The sequence below is a fragment of the Macrosteles quadrilineatus genome, unplaced genomic scaffold (assembly GCF_028750875.1).
Source record: "Macrosteles quadrilineatus isolate MER2022 unplaced genomic scaffold, UCM_ALF_1.0 Scaffold_5__1_contigs__length_97177068, whole genome shotgun sequence".
Lineage (NCBI taxonomy): Eukaryota > Metazoa > Arthropoda > Insecta > Hemiptera > Cicadellidae > Macrosteles > Macrosteles quadrilineatus.
The window spans coordinates 41,471,175-41,489,519 of record NW_026542598.1 but is presented as its reverse complement, the minus strand read 5'-3'; the positions used below and the strand labels follow the sequence as shown (position 1 = coordinate 41,489,519).

Sequence of the window (18,345 nt, the reverse complement as noted above, 5' to 3'; positions counted from 1 at the left end):
CTCCCTTCAACTACACACTTTGTCTATAAAACTAAAAATTACTTCTTTTAAATTAGCCTACACTGGGAATGAATTGAAAACGTAATGAGAGTTACTAAATGGGAAAACTATACACACGTTTTTTGCCCATACATGAAGACAATCTATACTTATATTTCTATCATTTCACCTCTGTAAGTAAACGTGGAATACTCAACTCCAACTCATACCACCTGTTTTATACATGTCAGACAGCAGATTTGGGCTGATTTGTTTCGACTTTGTTATTTCATGTCGAATTTCACAACACTCCATATCGTAATGGATCTTCTAATATAGGTTGCGTACACTACTTTACCTACGACAGTGTTTTAATTACTAAATATCCCCACTCAACTTTTAATTAAGAGAGGGGTTATTTTTTGAAGGTATGGTCGCAAAGATTCACGTATTAAAATTATTGCTTGGCTTCGAATAGTCTCGAGCTCGAATATACTCGATAAATTGCATCATACAGACGAACAGGTGTCTAACATGTGACAAGTGCCGCCAGTTTGTTTAAGGCACAGAACAATGTTGAACATCAAACAAAGCCCATCAGACTGTAAACATAGTTCATCAAAAATGGGATACACTGATCAACTTGTATTTCTGTTTTTATTTCTAAATCAATTTGTAACTACAGTCAGGACCAAGAGAGTCTGCAGTTCCAGTTGGCGTCAGCCAATCACAAGACAGGGCTAGTGCGACGTTGCCATATCACCTGTTGACATCACTAATTAAAATATACTAAGCAATATTTTTTATCAGGTGGTAGTATTAGATTTGGCAACAACGCGCGGTCCTCATTGGCTCCTCCCTCAACTGCATACTCTCGTGGACCGTACTTTACTCATATAGTATGCACGCTATATTTAATTGTCAAATTGCATAGAATAATTTATGGTGTATTGTGTAAAAGTCCTGGTTTGTAAAATGTTTGTCATGTTTCGGTCCCTGAATTCAAGCTTTGTTTTGCGATGACCTAATTCCACAGTATTTGTTAGTCTGAAATAATTTATTTTTATTTGAGATCAAAATAAAATACATATTCATTCAACATATAGATAAGAGGGCTACGTTGGACTAAGTCCATGGAGTACTTAAAATATAATCTTTAGATATTTTATACCCAAAAGTTCTTTTGATATCAACAAATTAAATTATATAAATTTAATAATTTATATAATAAATTATTATATAAATTGTTATATATAAATTGTGTTATCTGAACGACCCATATCCTATTGTTCCAGCTAAACAAAGTTTGTTTGTGTTTGTTTAATCTCCCTTGTATTTTACTCCCAGTTTCCTGTTGGTTACACTAAAATATATTTATTTATTTAATAAAGGATGAATTTCTCTGCAATAACCGATTAATTTCTCTGTGTTCTCCTTTTTCGCCCATATCCTACTAAACCAATTATAAATGTTGAATTATTGTTGTCTATGATTCTTTTGTGTCCATTACACTATCAATATGTGCCTACCTAAAAAAATATTCCTGGAGCCGCCCCTGTGTCGAACTATTGATACACCAATAGTTGCCTTTAATCTCTTGTGCCTTCAGTGCAATAAACTGTTTCCCCGTGTCATCTATCTATTTACATTCAACAATTAGTAGTTTACGCAACGATTGCGTTAAGTGAGTCTTTACGACACGAGTAGAAAATTTAAGGCACGAGCCTTGGCGAGTGCCTTTTGCGTACACTACTTTACCTACGACCGTTTTTTAATTACTATCAATCTGGATCTAATTACTAACAATAACTACTGATAACTTTTTAGAGAGGTTATGTTTTCGTGTATTGTCATTGCCACTGAAAGTGATGCAACGACTTGTTGTATAATCAGCTGATTTCCTGTAATTACGTGTTTGTTAAACTTCGTTAAATATTACATTGCTAGCAGCATTCTTACCATAAATAATATTGTATCAGGTACAATTCGGCAAATATTTCATTTATTTTTGGACTTCCACCAACTTAATTAAGAATACGCGAGTATAAACATGAACAAGTCGGATCAACAATTAAATTGGTCAACTGATCAGCTGATCAGCTGATTAGTTGACGTTCGAAGCATTACAATTTTAATTCTTTTCTCTCAATACTTGAACCTCATTGGTCCGTTACATGTGTGGATATGAGAAAACTATGCGGATATGAAATGAAACTATGCGGATATGAAAGTAAACAGCTGTAAAGTGAAACTTTTCAATTCTAAGAACTGGACTGAAATGGCTTCTTTAAAAAACGGTCGTAGGTAATAGTTATTTGTTTAACTAGTGCGCTAAGTGGCACTTTGCGCTCGCGTTACACATTATATTTTTCCAACAGTTACTATAAAACAACACGTTTTAGGTTAGGTTAAATCCAATCGTTGAACGAATATAGAATGTTAACACGAAACAACAGGTTAAGTCGTGGGCCTATAAAAAATTCAAAAGGCTGTGAAACGCTGCACCAGCTGATTGTGGTCGTAGTATAAGTTTTGCCAACTTATTTCCAAGCATACACGTATTACGTACCTAATATAAGCATACTGTTTTGTGTTTGGTTGGAATACTGGAGTGCGGCAAAAGTAAGTAAATGCAGCAATTAGCTACATTGCGTGCTATAATCAGTGCAAGGAAGTCTGCTTTGTCAGGTAACTGTAGGAAAACAAATTTGAATCCAGTCGTCAACATTGCAACAATGAACTACAATCGATACAACCCGATTGCTTCAACATTGCTACGATTGATGGCAATCAAAGCTAACAAGTGGCAAAATGTACTGCTGATGACGTCATCAAATCCAGTTTATTTTTATTCTCTAGTAAAACAGTTACTTAGACCCGTATGTATTGAAAACTCCTGTTATTGCTGCAGTATGACGTAAGAAATAGTATAGGTACTTTATTTAGTTCATCATTACATTACAGTAGTACCATATTTCGAGTTTTTGACCACAGTCTAGTTGTAAACAAGAAGCAACAAGTTAATGAATATTTTAATAGGCTACTTTTATTAATAATTGTAACCTCATTGAAGTAGGTAAATCACTACTCTTTATGCCTTGGTAGATGGAACTGTGATCCACAAATTTTAATTATTGAAAAATATTAGTTTTATTCATCCATCTTAAAAACTTATTATTCATATGATGTTTTTTCTTCAGCGTTAATTTGTTAATTACAATGTAGTATTGAAAAGGTAAAAGGATATTGCATTATTCGTCTTGCTACAGTTACAAGTTTTATACCCTATCATAATGTGCTATCTGCACAATTGAATACAGTACCTAATTAATTCAATAGAAAATCATATTCAGCAGAAATCATAGTTGGGCTCCCTTCCATTTATTTCCTTAGCTTAGGTAAATCTCGAAGAATGTCTGGATGAATTCGAGGCTACAGGTGGCTGCTGGGTACATTGATCCATTCCACCCCCCCCCCCCCCCCCACACTCTATCTTTCAAGCTTCATTGCTGGACAACTACCCCAAATCACAATCCTAGAGATGGTACTAAATGTTTTTGTATACTTTAAATAAGTAAAATGAAATTTAAACAAATTGTAAACTAGTGGGGAGGCAAATGTAGTAAAATATGTCAATTTCCAAAGTTGGCTCACCCCGAAAGGTAACCGTTGAACACTATGCTAGATGATATTGTATAGTAGTAGAGATGATATTTTGACCGGTGTTCACTCTGTATGAGTGGGACTCTCTTTTCTGGATGCCATTTTCCAAAATGGCGGATGTCAACGTTTATATATTTTTATATATTTTTTGAATAACTCAAGCAAAAATGATCCGATTTTGATGAAATTTGGTATAAACGTTTAAACTTACATTTATTCAAATGAGTTCGAGAACCAGCATGATCGGACCATGGGAGAGGGGGTTTATGGGGGGTTTTATGGGGTAAAGATGGTATTTTCTTATTTTTTGCCCCCAAAGCACAACATTTTCCAATTTCTCTCTAAACCATTTTAAAGAACTTAAAAAAAGAAATAATTTAGTATATTAACGTCTTTTGTACCCTTATTGGTTACGGAGAAAATAAAAAAAGTGTTATTTAAAATTCCCATGTTAATCTTATGGAGGATATTGTCAATTCTTGTAGTTTGCTTGTTTATGGATAAATTTTGATCAAACTTGGTCAACTTATTTATTTATACTAAACTATTAATATTAATATTCTACTAACATTCACACTTTATTAGCCTCCCTGTGGCAGCAAACCTAGCTACACGTTAAACCTAATTTTATTTAAATTGAATTAATTTAAATACAAATCAGGCAAATGGAAATTTACTTAGTCTGCAGGTTCGCTGTGACGGGGGTATTTTATTCTTGACATTTCTTCCTAACCCTAGTGGTTCAGGAGATATAAGCAGTTAAAGTTGGGGTTTCCTCCATGATAAATACATTGATCCGTTTTAACTGTCACCCTAATGCATTTTCTGTGCTATTCCGTTGCATTTCTTAAGAAGTGCAAAAACTTTTGAATTGGCATATAATTATCAGGCACATCTCAGATTCGCACGATGCGTTAAAATATTAAAAGTATCGCTTTATTTTAGTTTTTTTCTCCATGAATTGTATTTTGGCGGCCATTTTGTGGGATCAAATCAAATTTTAAGTTGCAGATTTAGTTTTCCCACCCTTTTAAACATTAAAAACGATATACTTCACACTATATCTAGCAAAAATGTGTTTAACTATTTTTCTCTGGGAGCGATTATTATTTTAATTTAAATACCATAATATCAGGTACTTTACCAAGTCGGATTTTGGTAGACTTTTTTTGTTGTTGTGTGGAGGTATAAAAGTAATGAAATCCGTCGAAAAACCTTTTGAAACAATTTTGTTGAACCTCCACTATATATTTCTCTTTAATGGCCGGACTATTACAACTGTACAGATTTTCATGCCGTAGTTTATGTTTATCAATATTGCTCTTATTGCAAAAACTGGCATAGCAACTTGTTTTATGCAATTTCGGATCTTTTAGCTTTAGTATTTCTATGTCTGGCTTGAGACGCTTCAATACATCCAAATTATTTACATCACTGTAAGACAAACGTTTATAGTGTCCAACTCGATTTATTCCATCTTTGCCACCATTTGTGAGATTTTCATTAAATACAACTACTTGGTAAAATATGCATAAATCCCAGTTTGTTAGCTCCGAAACTTTACGCTTCACTGGCAATCTGGCAACTGGTATCAATGTCTGATCCATTTAAGAGATGTTTCATGTAATATTTGTTTTGTATAATTATGTATATTGAAATACCACCACTGAAATAATACACTAAACTGAAATACACTAACTGAACAATCAAACTGAATCATTTTCATCACATAATTAAACAGATACAAAAATGAAACAATCATCTTCAATAATCATATGTCAACGGTCAACAGCTGTTAAACATTACCAACTGAAACCCTGTGCCAAGTTGATTTTCCCTACTGATTCTCTTAAAATCAGCTGTCTCAATCTTCAATAATTATACACCAAATAAAAACTTTACTACGATACTTTTAATATTTTAACGCATCGTGCGAATCTGAGATGTGCCTGATAATCTAGCTTTGTTATTATATGCCAATTCAAAAGTTTTTGCACTCTTAAGAAATGCAACGGAATAGCACAGAAAATACATTAGAGTGACAGTTAAAACGGATCAATGTATTTATCTTGGAGGAAACCCCAACTTTAAATGCTTATATCTCCTGACCCACTAGGGTTAGGAAAAAATTTTGAGAATAAAATACCCCCGTCACAGCGAACCTGCAAACTAAGCGAATTTCCATTTGCCTGATTTGCATTTAAATTAATTCAATTTAAATAAAATTAGGTTTAACGAGTACCTAGGTTTGCTGCTACATGGAGGCTAATAAAGTGTGAATGTTAGTAGAATATTAATATTAATAGTTTAGTATAAATAAATAAGTTTACCAAGTTTGATCAAAATTTATCCATAAACAAGCAAACTACAAGAATTGACAATATCCTCCATAAGAATAACATGGGCATTTTAAATAACACTTTTTAATTTTCTCCGTAACCAATAAGGGTACAAAAAACGTTAATATACTAAATTATTTCTTTTTTTAAGTTCTTTAAAATGGTTTAGAGAGAAATTGGAAAATGTTGTGCTTTGGGGGCAAAAAATAAGAAAATCCCATCTTTACCCCATAAAACCCCCCATAAACCCCCTCTCCCATGGTCCGATCATGCTGGTTCTCGAACTCATTCCAATAAATGTAAGTTTAAACGTTTATACCAAATTTCATCAAAATCGGATCATTTTTGCTCGAGTTATTCAAAGATCAAACGTTGACAGCCGCCATTTTGGAAAATGGCGTCCAGATAAGAGAGTCCCACTCATACAGAGTGAACACCAGTCAAAATATCATCTCTACTACTATACAATATCATCTACCATAGTGTTCACCTGTTACCTTTCGGGGTGAGCCAACTTTGGAATTTTGGCCATTCGCCTCCCCACTAAACTTCCATCACATACCAAGACTTTTTTAAATGGGTAATTAATTGGCAAGGGTGATTATTATACTAGGTGGCTGTGACTTATTTTTTTCTATTTTTATGTAGAACGTCTTATCTACAGGAGTATAGAGTCTATATGTCATATTGAGTTCAGATTGTTTAACCTACTAAGAACCCTCAAAACTAAGAAATCTTTGACAACATAACCCCTACTTTGGACCCAGGTGAACACATACAGAGAATATGCATGAAGGCCAATTCTGTACTGGGTTTAATTGCCCGTATTTCAAGGAGTGGTGCTTTCTCTACCAATACTTTGAAGATCTTGTATGTTTCCTTGGTGAGACCTATTCTCGAATATTGCTCCACTGTATGGTCTCCGTTCCAAGTTGGCCATATTAATTCCTTGGAAATGGTTCAAAAGCGCTTCCTTCGCCTGGTTGGTGTTCGAGCAGGGATTCGCTATACGGATGTTAATACTGATCATATTGCAGCTCAACTACAATTGCTGCCGCTCTTATCAAGACGAACTGCATTAGATCTGATTTTCCTGTACAAAATTGTCAACTACCTGGTGGAATGCCCCGAGATTTTTCAGATGTTGAACTTCCAGGTTCCTCAGAGTACACGGCTACAGAACGTTTTTGCCAAGCTGCACTACCCTACCTCATACATGTACCATAGTCCTGTACCTCGCCTGATGCGTCTCGGAAACAACGCCCATCTGGAGTTCTTCGGGGTTCGTCCTACTGCCTTCAGAAGAGATGCATTTTTGAGTGTTGTGAGCCTAGCGTGTAGTGAGTCAATGTAGTGTTGCACCTTGAATTTTTATTTTTTTTTGAATTTTTATTTTTTTAATCATGACCATGCTTGGTCTAATTATACATCACCTCTCATTCATGTCGATCCTGTTATTGTGTTTGTCTTGGTCAGAGCTACTTATTACCATTGTATGCACTATTATTATTGTTGTTATTATGTCTTGTTATTATATATCGTATGCATCTTGTGTCTCATTCTCAGTTATATCTCTTTGCTCGTTAACCATCTGTACTTTTACTTGCAATGCTAGCTTCTTTCTTTTTTGGTTTGTCCAGAGTCTGATTTTTACTCACTATTGTATGGCACTATTTATTAATATTATTACATGTCTTGCTATTATGATTTGTATGCATCTTGTTTCTCTTTCAGTATTATTATTATGCCTTTCGCACGTCACCTGATATCCTCTTGCATATCTTTTTGTAATGCTAGCTTCTTTTGTTCATAGTCCACCTGTTACTAATTTTATATGTTCTATTCAGTAGTATTACTATCCTTATGCATCTTGTATTCACCTATTGTATTATTTAGTATTTGTTATTGCTTGTGGTATTATTTAGTATTTATTATTGCTTGTTATCTCCCGTATGTAATGGCATTATTGTACAATGGCTTCTGCCGTGAATAAACGAATTGAATTGAATTGACAGTCTTCGTTTAAATAAGTAATTTTTAATAAGAACCAATAAGAATAGGTCTTCATATTGGTTGGGGAAAGACTGTAAGACTCACTGAAGGAAGAAATTCACATACACAAACAATTATAGACCATGATTAAATGTAATAAGAATATGTTTTTCTTCCATGAAACAACTCTATGGTTCTTTCTTTTGCATTGAATAACCTGTTGTTAGAAAAAAACACCCAACAGCTGTTAGTAAATCTTTCAAATAATCAATCACAAACACAATTATACAAAAACAAATAACAAGGAAAAATAATTAAATTTACAATAGTTGTTTATACCTACATAATAGTTTAGTGGGGATTATGCATTTAATTCCGTACAGTGTGGTATTTTTTTATCAATTGAAATATTGAAACATGTTTCCAAATATGAACAGCAATGTTCCATTACATAACATAAGCTGTGTTTGGGGCCGTGGAATAAGTGGTTATACAAATGTTCTTTCGAAGACCCCACAGAACATTCAAAACATTGCAAAGGTAACTTCACCTATAAATTTGGAAGTGCAGGACATCATAAACATATTTAAAAAAGGTAAAGACAACTTGTTTTCAAGTAAAAAACCGACAACATCAAGAATACCTGTTCAGCAGTTGTTATCAAAAATCACAAAATATGATTTACTCTCAACAAATGCAACATATTCAACACTGAACTTAAACTTTAGAGGACAAAATAATTATTTACTCGCAAACACCAGACATGCACATTTGTTTAGTCAAATTCATGGATTTCGAACATTAAGGCCCAATAAACCTCGAAAGAATGATGAATCCACTGAAAAACAAAACAACTTTTTTGGAATCGACTCACAGGTAAAACAAACCATGAGAAACTTGAAAGATTATAACCAAAGCTTGGAAAAAGAGAAGTTGCCCCCTGAACAGCACCAGAGAGCGTTGCTTGCATATGTGGAGGGTTATGTGAGTGGCAAAGATACAGCAGGACAGATGCCTTGGTGGAAAAAGTGGACCACATTGTTAGGATCACTTTTTTCAATCGGCTCATCACTGGTGCTTATTTTATATTTATATTCACATATGAGCTCTTTAGGTTCTCTGTTTGAGTCACCGGAGTCAACAGAATTTATGGAGTTAAGTCATAAATTCAGTGATGTCAAAGGAGCAGACGAAGCGAAACAGGAATTGAAAAACGTTGTTGAGTTTTTGAAAAATCCCGAAAAGTTTACTAAACTCGGAGGAAAACTACCAAAAGGAATTCTTCTTGTCGGTCCACCAGGAACAGGCAAGACTCTCTTGGCAAAAGCTATTGCTGGGGAGGCTGGAGTCCCTTTCTACAGCAAATCTGGAGCTGAGTTTGATGAAATATTTGTCGGCCTCGGAGCGAAGAGGATTAGAGACCTTTTTAGACTAGCCAAGGAAAACACTCCATGTGTGATATTCATTGACGAAATTGACTCTATAGGAAAACAACGAACATCGAGTGTTATGCATCCACACGCTAACGACACAATCAACCAGTTACTGACAGAAATGGACGGGTTTAAAAGCAACAGCGGAATTATCGTCTTAGGAGCAACAAATAGGAGAGGTGATCTAGACACAGCCCTCCTGAGGCCAGGAAGGTTTGACGTTGAAGTAAACGTTTCTGTCCCGGATTACAAAGGTAGAACAGAGCTGCTCAATCACTACTTGGGTCAAGTGCCCCATGGTGATATCGATGTAGAGAAAATCGCAAGAGGAACAACCAACTTTACTGGAGCAGACATAGAGAGCATGGTGAACCAGGCCGCATTGAGAGCAGCTTTGTTGGGAGCAAAACTCGTCAGTACAGAGCATATAGAATACGCTAGAGATAAGGCGTTGATGGGACCGGAGAAACTATCGAAAATACTAGATGAAGAAACCAACAAGATCACAGCTTACCACGAGGGCGGACATACTGTGGTGGCTTACTTCACAGAACACGCACAACCTCTGCACAAAGTGACAATCGTTGCTAGAGGGTCTTCTCTGGGACACACGTCTTACATCCCCAGCAAAGATGTTTACCATGTGACAAAGACGCAACTACTAGCCATGATCGACACCATGATGGGGGGCCGGGCCGCTGAGGAACTCATATTTGGAACAGAAAAGGTTACCTCTGGAGCATCTAGTGATTTGGAGAAAGCAACTGATCTGGCTTCGGAGATGGTTAAAAAGTGGGGAATGTCAGAGGAAGTGGGGTTATCGAGTTACAGCAACCGGACCCTGATGAGTCCTCAAACTGCAAATCTGATAGATGCAGAGGTTAAAAAAATCCTGAAAGAATCTTACGAAAGAGCTAAAAACATCCTTATCACTCACAAGGACAAACATAGAGAGCTGTCTGAAGCTCTTTTGAAGTATGAAACACTCGATGCGGATGAGATTAGTTTAATCATGGAAGGCAAGACTATTAGGAAGCCGCAACAGAAGTAAATCTTAATCGGTGGAGTAAGAAATTATAAATTATATAACTAGCTATTGTGTCACAAGTGTTTTGGAGGTTAGTATAAATACTAATCATATGAACAAAAATAAATTGATTAACCCTGCAATGTTTGTTTTACACCCATTTTCTATAACTTACTTGTTTCTCCTTGATACCATAAGTGATTGGTTACTTTAGTTTTTAAGTGATTTGGTTGGTTTTAGTACTCGCCTTAATAATAGTTCCTGCTCAAAGAAACGCATAGTAGGAAAATAAACTCTAAAGAAACAGCTAGTCTGAATCAGTAACAAACCTATAAAAGGCATGTAATTAAACTTTACACTTATCTTTTACTCAGTTATATTCAGGTTTAAAATAGCCTATGTATAGTTCGGCCGCTTAGAAAGCGACCTCCTCCAGCATTGGTTTAGCATTAGCGCGCAGGTCGTTTTCTAAGCGGCCAAACTATAGTATCCATACCTGCTTCAATGTCGAGTCAAAAGTAATGAAATAAATTAAACAAATGGCATAATGTGGCATATGGAATAATGGCATAATAAAGTTGCATGTTCAGTTTTGAGAAAATTTTGTAGGCTGTTTTAATGTTTAATAAAACTAGACTTAGCTGTCCTTGGTCATTGGATCTGTACGATACTTGTTAAGTATGTTATCTGATTACTATTCATCACTTCTGATTTCAATAACTCAATCACTTCTGAAAGTCAAAATGGTCTATTTGTAAACTCTCGATACCACCAATATTTTTATATTGGTATCGGTATCAAGAGTAGATCGTCAAAAGTCTATGGCGATTCCGATACCTGCAAAGATTAGCGGTTTTGCAGCTCGCGGGTGACGACAAAGTTTCTGTGACCGCAGAAGACAAACTTAGTAGAGTCTATAAACGGTATCGGTATCGAGAATCGATAAATTTTGGAATCGATACATCACTATTGTAAACCATTATTGATATTTCAAGCAAGGAGTAAAGTATGCAAAACAGAGTACCCTTAGATAATATAGAGGAATACACATCAAGTCTTGCAAGTCCTAAGTCTTACAGTATCCAAAATAAATGGTATTAGTTTTGTTTTGGCCCTTTTACAACAGACATATTTGAGGATTATAAAATTAGGTTACACTTTTAATTTAAAATATTTTTTAAACTACTTGTAATCTATTGAAGAAAACAAAGCACCAGCATCAACAATAAGAAATAATAAGTTTAATGACACAACAATCGATGTACATAAATTCAATTATCTAAAAACAACAGATACATCACCATAGTATTATTAGAGTCCATTTATATACGTATATAATTTACAATCAGAATTGCATTGCTTGTGTAGCTTAAACCTCTAACAAATACATATAAAAGGTATTAATTTTATGAGCTTTAAGGTTACTTCAAAAAAAGTTAGAAAAACACTATGGATAATGATCAATAATTTTCTTATAGGTAGCCTATCTATAAAATGGTTTAACATAAAATCAATGTTTACTTTAAGTTAACATGATTATAATAAAATTTAAAAAACTACTTCTCGATCCTCTAACAACAGCTCAATTTGCAATAAACATTTTCACAGATCGAATATGTCCAACTTAATTATATAAAAGTTAAAGCAAAATCAAACCGACACAATCTAAATATCTTGCCTTAAAGCTCAGGGGAGTAGCAAATTTACACAAATTTCTATACATTTGCATTGGACTTGCATACAGCACCATATCAAATAAAGTATACAGCTATACAATGCTACATACTATTACAATACGCTATGTTAGTATAGAACCAGTAAATGAACACTCGGAATGATCAGGCTGATATCAGCCGTAAGGCAACAATCAGTCGAACCGATGTTTAATCGTTTTTGGCAGCATTTCATTCAATAATTTAATGTGTGAGTAATAAAATCATATTTTAATCATGCACATAAACTCTTGGTCTTCCACAAAAACCATAAACCATTCAGTCTTATACTAATATTGAAATACATGCTTAAAGAATATTTTACCTACGACCGTTTTTTTAAGTAGCCGTTTCAGTTTAGTTCTTAGAATTGAAAAGTTTTCTAATCACAGCATTGTTTACTTTCATAACAACATAGTTTTACTCATAACAACACGGGTAACGGACCAATGAGATTCAAGGATTGAGAGTGAAGTAAAATTGTAATGATTCAAACTTCAACTAATCAGCTGTTCAGGCCAATTTAATTGTTGACTGGTACAATTAGTGTTTGGTACAATGTTTCGTTGCATCACTGTCAGTGGCAATGAGAGGTTATAAACGAAAAGATAACCTCTCTTAGAAGTTATGAGTAGTGATTTTAGCAATTAAAACACTGTCGTAGGTAAAGTAGTGTACGCAACTCGCATAAATAGTGTTAACGACACTTGTAGAAGTTTTTAAGGCTCGTACCTTAAATTTTCTACTTGTGTCGTTAACACCATCTTTACGCAATCGTTGCGTGAACTACTATTCTATTATTCGTATAAGTTGTATACAGTTCACAATTATATTTAAAAAAGTATAAATATTCTTATTCCATCTTGATACTGATATAAACTGGGTATAAACTAATCAGAAAAATGTTTAAATGTGAATATAAACAATAAAAAAACAGAATTACAAAAAACATTTAATACTTCTGACGCTCGACAGTTGTGATAGTAGGCTATAAATTGACAATGTTTCTTTAAAATACTGATGTTCAATATATATGGGTTAAAAAAGTATATAAAATACTACGGATTTAATACTGGTCCAGTGGTTACACTGATATGTTTCAAAACTTTTTGATTTATTAGTGAAGTAGGTGGCGTTACAAGTAAAACCATAGACAAAAATAATTAAATATAGACTGTCAGCCGTGCTCAGTTACCATGGTTACCAAAGGTTCTGGCGCACACCGCTGGGAGTGCCGTGTAGCTACGTAGCATGTGCGCCAGAACCTATGGTAACCGTAGCACAGCTGACGGTCTATATTTAATTCTTTTTGTCTATGGTAAAACTGACCTCAAGTAATGATTTGTTGTTAATGACTCACAGTCAGTAATTTATAATGTAAATTGATTTGAATTCTACATAACGAATAAAGTAAACTCTCTCATATTTCCTATTCTATCAAATCCAGTCTAATAAAGTTATATTATAATATTAAAATCATTGACAGAGTACCCAAAGTGCCACTATCTTTGGTAATTCTACAAAAATTTGTTCAAAAAATAAGTGGACCTATTTCAAATTAAGGATTTATATCTCATCGCACTTACATTTTAACATTACCTAAAGAAGTTTTCGTTTCTAATAAAAAACATTTTTTCTACAGGAATATATATACTAGATTTAATTACGTGTTAAATTTGCTACTGATAATTAAAACTTTCCATTAAATACAAAATACTAGATAGAAAGTATACATAGGCGGCCAGATACATGATTGAATGTTTAAAATTAATAGTTAAATTTATTATTGACTAAAACTATATTTTGATTGGTTCCCTAGATCAGGTTGGGCAAACAAAATATTTTTGTTTGCTTATTTTAAGATCTCCTTTAGATGTTACTGGGATATTTAGATGAGTTTTCAATTATTATACAGGGTGTCCTATAAGTAAAAAGCTAAACTCCGGGAAATAGTTTGAGAGGTAAAATAAAGAGTTAATCAGGAATAATATTTTTCACAAAATCGCTTCGTTAAACAGGTATCCGTCATTTTGTATTTTTCACATAAACATTTTTATTTTTGTATTATTTGAACCGATCTTTAGAAAACTTAGTATGTTAAGGTACAAACAACCTATGTTAGAAAAAATCAACTTGGTAAAATGAAAAATTTCAGAATGTTAGACTGTTTACTAATGGGACACCCTGTAATAAAAAATTTAAGCGCAGCGTTAATTGTTTTTTTCCCAAAATACCACCATCAGGTTTAAAAAAGATTGACTTAAAAAGTCGAGTTTTATCAGTAAAATCAGTGATATACAACTAACAAGACTCAAACCACGATATAGAGCACAGGGTCAAAAACATAACATCCAAAACTCTGCACATGTTCATCTCTACAAAAAGAAAATCATAAAACTTACCTAACGACATATGAACTATTATTTGTGATGATTCTTTAGAACACTTTACCATCATGTAGAATCTAACAGTCATAAGTTCTAGCTTCTAAGTAGATATGATTGCCTAAGTTTGTACTAGTTGATGAAAACCTTCTCCCCGAAGAAACTAGTGCACCGCCGATGCTTTTGTACGGTTCAGTGTTTGTTATTGGGTCTTTGACTTCTTTTGTAGCTCCTTCCAATCCGTAAACAAATTCCTCATGTCGGCCAATGCTCGCTCTATTTGCTGGGCGAATCTACTTGCGTTCTAAACAAACACAACTGACTGTCATTGTTATGTAAGTGAAGTTGCAGGGAGTTTGGAAAGCTCAAATATGTAACAGTTTAGAATTTAAGATTTTTAAAGAATCTACATTACACTACATGGATTTCTAGTTATTTTTGAAAGGCAACATAACACATAACATATTATGTTGAAATTGATTATTAATGGTAGGCCTACACAATAAATTGCAGGCCCACCGAACCGAGAGTGTCAACAGATAAAAGTAATGGAAGTAAAATATATTTAAACAAAAAGAAAATTACCGATGGTACTGGCCATACAAGTGGCAGATACATCTGATTTAGCAATATTAAAGCTAAGGTAAACAATGAGGCCAAGCGAGCGTAAAAAGTGAATATTTCAAACATGTTTTCAAAAGAATTTGCTGCTCTTTTCCTTTGATCACTTTTCATAAGAGATATGAGGAATCTGAATGTTTGTAATTTTTCAAGAATTCATCGGTTAGCTTACGCCTTGCCACTTGACCGTATTGTTTGCTGTGTTACTCACCGTCTGGTTGGAGCTACGTTTGCAGGAGATGTGGAAGAACAGCAGATCCTCCCCAGCGATGATGTAGGAGACTCCGTATCCGTCGTCTGCTACAGGGCCAAAGCCTCCGCCAGCAGAGATGCAGCGAGGGTACTTGCGCAGGTCTAGCTTAGACGTCTGTCCGTGAGGCGTCTGAGACGTAGACAGTCTCCACGGTTCACTCAACACCTCCTACAACAGTCAGTGTCTCCATAACTTGAAAATTAAATTCACTGTTTTATGAGAATTCATTCATAGTTTTTCATGATCATATTAGTATACCTTTTGTGATGGCAATAAAAGTGAAACGCAAGTATTTTAGTCTAAATTTTGTAAAATGGTTTGCGACTTAGTGCAAATGGTAAAAGCAATGTTACATGTTGAAGCTATGTGATTCTACAGTTCACTACTGCCCACACTGCTGTTGCTCACAGTCTTAATTAAAAACAGTGTATGGTTGTGTGGATTTCAGAGCAGAAACATGCAGACTGCTTGATTATCAAATGCTGAGTGGGACTTTACTGGCCTATAACAATACCTTGAGAAATGGAGAGTCGACCTCCAGATACTTGGAGACTACGTAGAGACAGAAGAGATGTCTGTCGATGCCTTTACCACACATGGCGTCCTGGTAGCCTCTCTGGTGTTGCTGACAGGCTGCATGTAACAGCTTGATCCTCTCCTCTGTCTGAACAACAACTCACTCAGTATGTGAATAACAACATTTCACTCAATATGTGAACAACGTCTGGATAATTAGCTGGACTTCATTAGTCAGAAAGCAACACAGGTCATTCGATTTCATTCTACACCCACCTGCATTAAAATTTCATAGCTTAAAATATAAATAAATAAAAGGGCGTTGCTTTCTTATATGACTTTTCTCAGGATCAAACCAACCTTTTGATTGAAAGGCAAGTACTATAATCTGTGAGGTAAATAGCTATGGGATTTAATGACCAGTAGTAACACAACAAAAATCATCTGAACTAATTCATTTTTGTGTTAAATCTAGCTTAGATACGTAACCTTTTTATAAAAAAGATTTTAAGTACAGTAGAACCCCGGTTAACCAAAATAAAAGGGGGAGAGCCGTTTCGGATAACCAATTTTTCGGTTAACCTGTTATATGCTAAATATAGCCTATTTTTTACCACGGGGAGTTGGGAAAATGAATATAAAACAATGTCTATACTAGCTGTAACCCGCGGGCTTTGCCCCGTTTAACTTCTTAATTTTCAAGATGATCTCGTTTGCATGGCTCAATCACGTCCTGGTTGAAGTTCGTTCGCTACGCTCACTCACCTTTAGATTGGAGTTCGTTCGCTACGCTCACACACCTTTTGGTTGCAAATTAGCTGTTGTCATAAATGTAAAAGAAATAATAGTGCTGCACCCTGTTGGTAATCCTTGTAACTTTAATGCTATTGAACATCATAGAACAGAACCAACTTGTTTAATTGAAACAGCTGTTAAGATTCATTAATTCCATTTCTCATAAGTTTAACATGGGAAACTCCAGAGCCACTGGGGCGGAGCCCGGAAGGATTTTTGGGATAAAAATATGCCTATATGTTAATCGGGAATATGAGCTATCATCATGCCGAATTTCAGCCCGATCCGACCAGTATTTTTTGCGTTCACTTGTCACAAACATACATCCATCCATACATCCATACATCTAAACTTTCACATTTATAATATTAGTAAGATAATACAGAATGAATGAATGAATGAATCCTTTTTATTTCATTAAAGTACATCAGTTACAATGGTACAAACAACAATTACTGAAATGTAATCCCCAAATGGGCTAATGCCTGTGGTTGGGGATTGAGTCCATCATCCGCACAATAAAACAATAAATTTCGGCTACTTTTAAAAAGGGAAAATAATATACATTGTACACAGAATTTTGTTTACAAGAAAAGATAAATTTAAGAAAAACAGTATTTTATTTCAGCTACAGAAATGTTACAAAGGGTTAGAAAATACTTTAAACTAAACAACTGAAGTTACTTAAGCATTTTACATTACGTATTACTTATATTTTAGCCCTGTATTATTTTATGGAACCGTTTCGGTTAACCCGGGTTTTGGTTAACCCGGGTTTTGGTTAACCCGAATTCGGTTAACCGGGGTTCTTTTGTAATACTTAACTTGGATTACAGTAGTTAATTTAATTGGATAGTATCCAACTCCTAAAAATTAGTTAAAACAAACTGAGTTTGAATCAAACAAAACCTTGTTTACCATTTTATAACGAGTTACATGGGAGTAATTATATTTCTCGTCATAATGACAAACAAAATATTTTAAAATTGGTGTTCAATAATCATAGATGCTTGATGATTTTGAAATTTTATTTCCCAGAGAACAATACTCACTGAAGATGACTTGTTTTGCATAGCTCGCACCCAAGCTGCAGACTCTATAGTGCAAGGTCGTACAGTCTCTGTGCGACCCTCCCGGTACAGTCTGGTCATGGACGCCTCGTAAGTCAGGCTGAATCTACCAGCATCCTACACATACATGTAACTGTAGAGTTGCTATGGACTGAGAATAACAGATACATGGGGATCCATACACATTTAATATAGTATATCGAACACTTGAGAACTTTTCAACATAGGTAAGTACTACTTACACCATAAATTCCAAAACAAGTCAAGCCGCTTACCCTGAAGTAGGCCAACTGTAGAGCCATCTGTATATAGGCGTCTGGGCTCACTCTCGACTCCTTCATGAAGCCTTTGCCATAGGCAGAGTGCAAGTAGATCCTCAGATCAACATCATTCAGCAAAGACATGGACACCTGACCAACAAACAGATACATATTTACTAGTGTAATCATATACAACATACGGAAGCTGTACTACCTGATTAAACACAGGAGTTCCTACTTTAAAAAAATATTGTAGTGATTTACAAAACCAACTATAACTTCCTTATTTATTATTTTCCAT

General features: G+C 34.7%; 2 protein-coding genes across 5 annotated transcripts in view; one reads left to right on the top strand and one right to left on the bottom strand.

Moving 5' to 3' along the window:
* The first annotated feature begins 8,247 nt into the window (after positions 1–8,247).
* Positions 8,248–10,576, top strand: LOC128994418 (ATP-dependent zinc metalloprotease YME1L-like). The gene has a single exon (XM_054418975.1). It carries the CDS (start codon positions 8,391–8,393, stop codon positions 10,455–10,457), a length of 2,067 nt encoding a protein of 688 aa, XP_054274950.1. The 5' UTR covers positions 8,248–8,390; the 3' UTR covers positions 10,458–10,576.
* Positions 10,577–11,652: 1,076 nt separating this feature from the next.
* LOC128994096 (carnitine O-palmitoyltransferase 1, muscle isoform-like) overlaps positions 11,653–18,345 on the bottom strand; it is a 45,143-nt gene continuing 38,450 nt past the window's right edge. For all 4 annotated transcript variants that reach the window (XM_054418355.1, XM_054418352.1, XM_054418356.1 and 1 more), the window contains exons 14-18: positions 18,060–18,194; positions 17,767–17,901; positions 15,918–16,067; positions 15,362–15,571; positions 11,653–14,833 (exon numbers count right to left, since the gene is read on the bottom strand). In XM_054418355.1, coding sequence (XP_054274330.1) covers positions 14,732–14,833; positions 15,362–15,571; positions 15,918–16,067; positions 17,767–17,901; positions 18,060–18,194 — 732 coding nt within the window. In that variant the 3' untranslated portion in view covers positions 11,653–14,731. The remainder of the gene's footprint in view (positions 14,834–15,361; positions 15,572–15,917; positions 16,068–17,766; positions 17,902–18,059; positions 18,195–18,345) is intronic.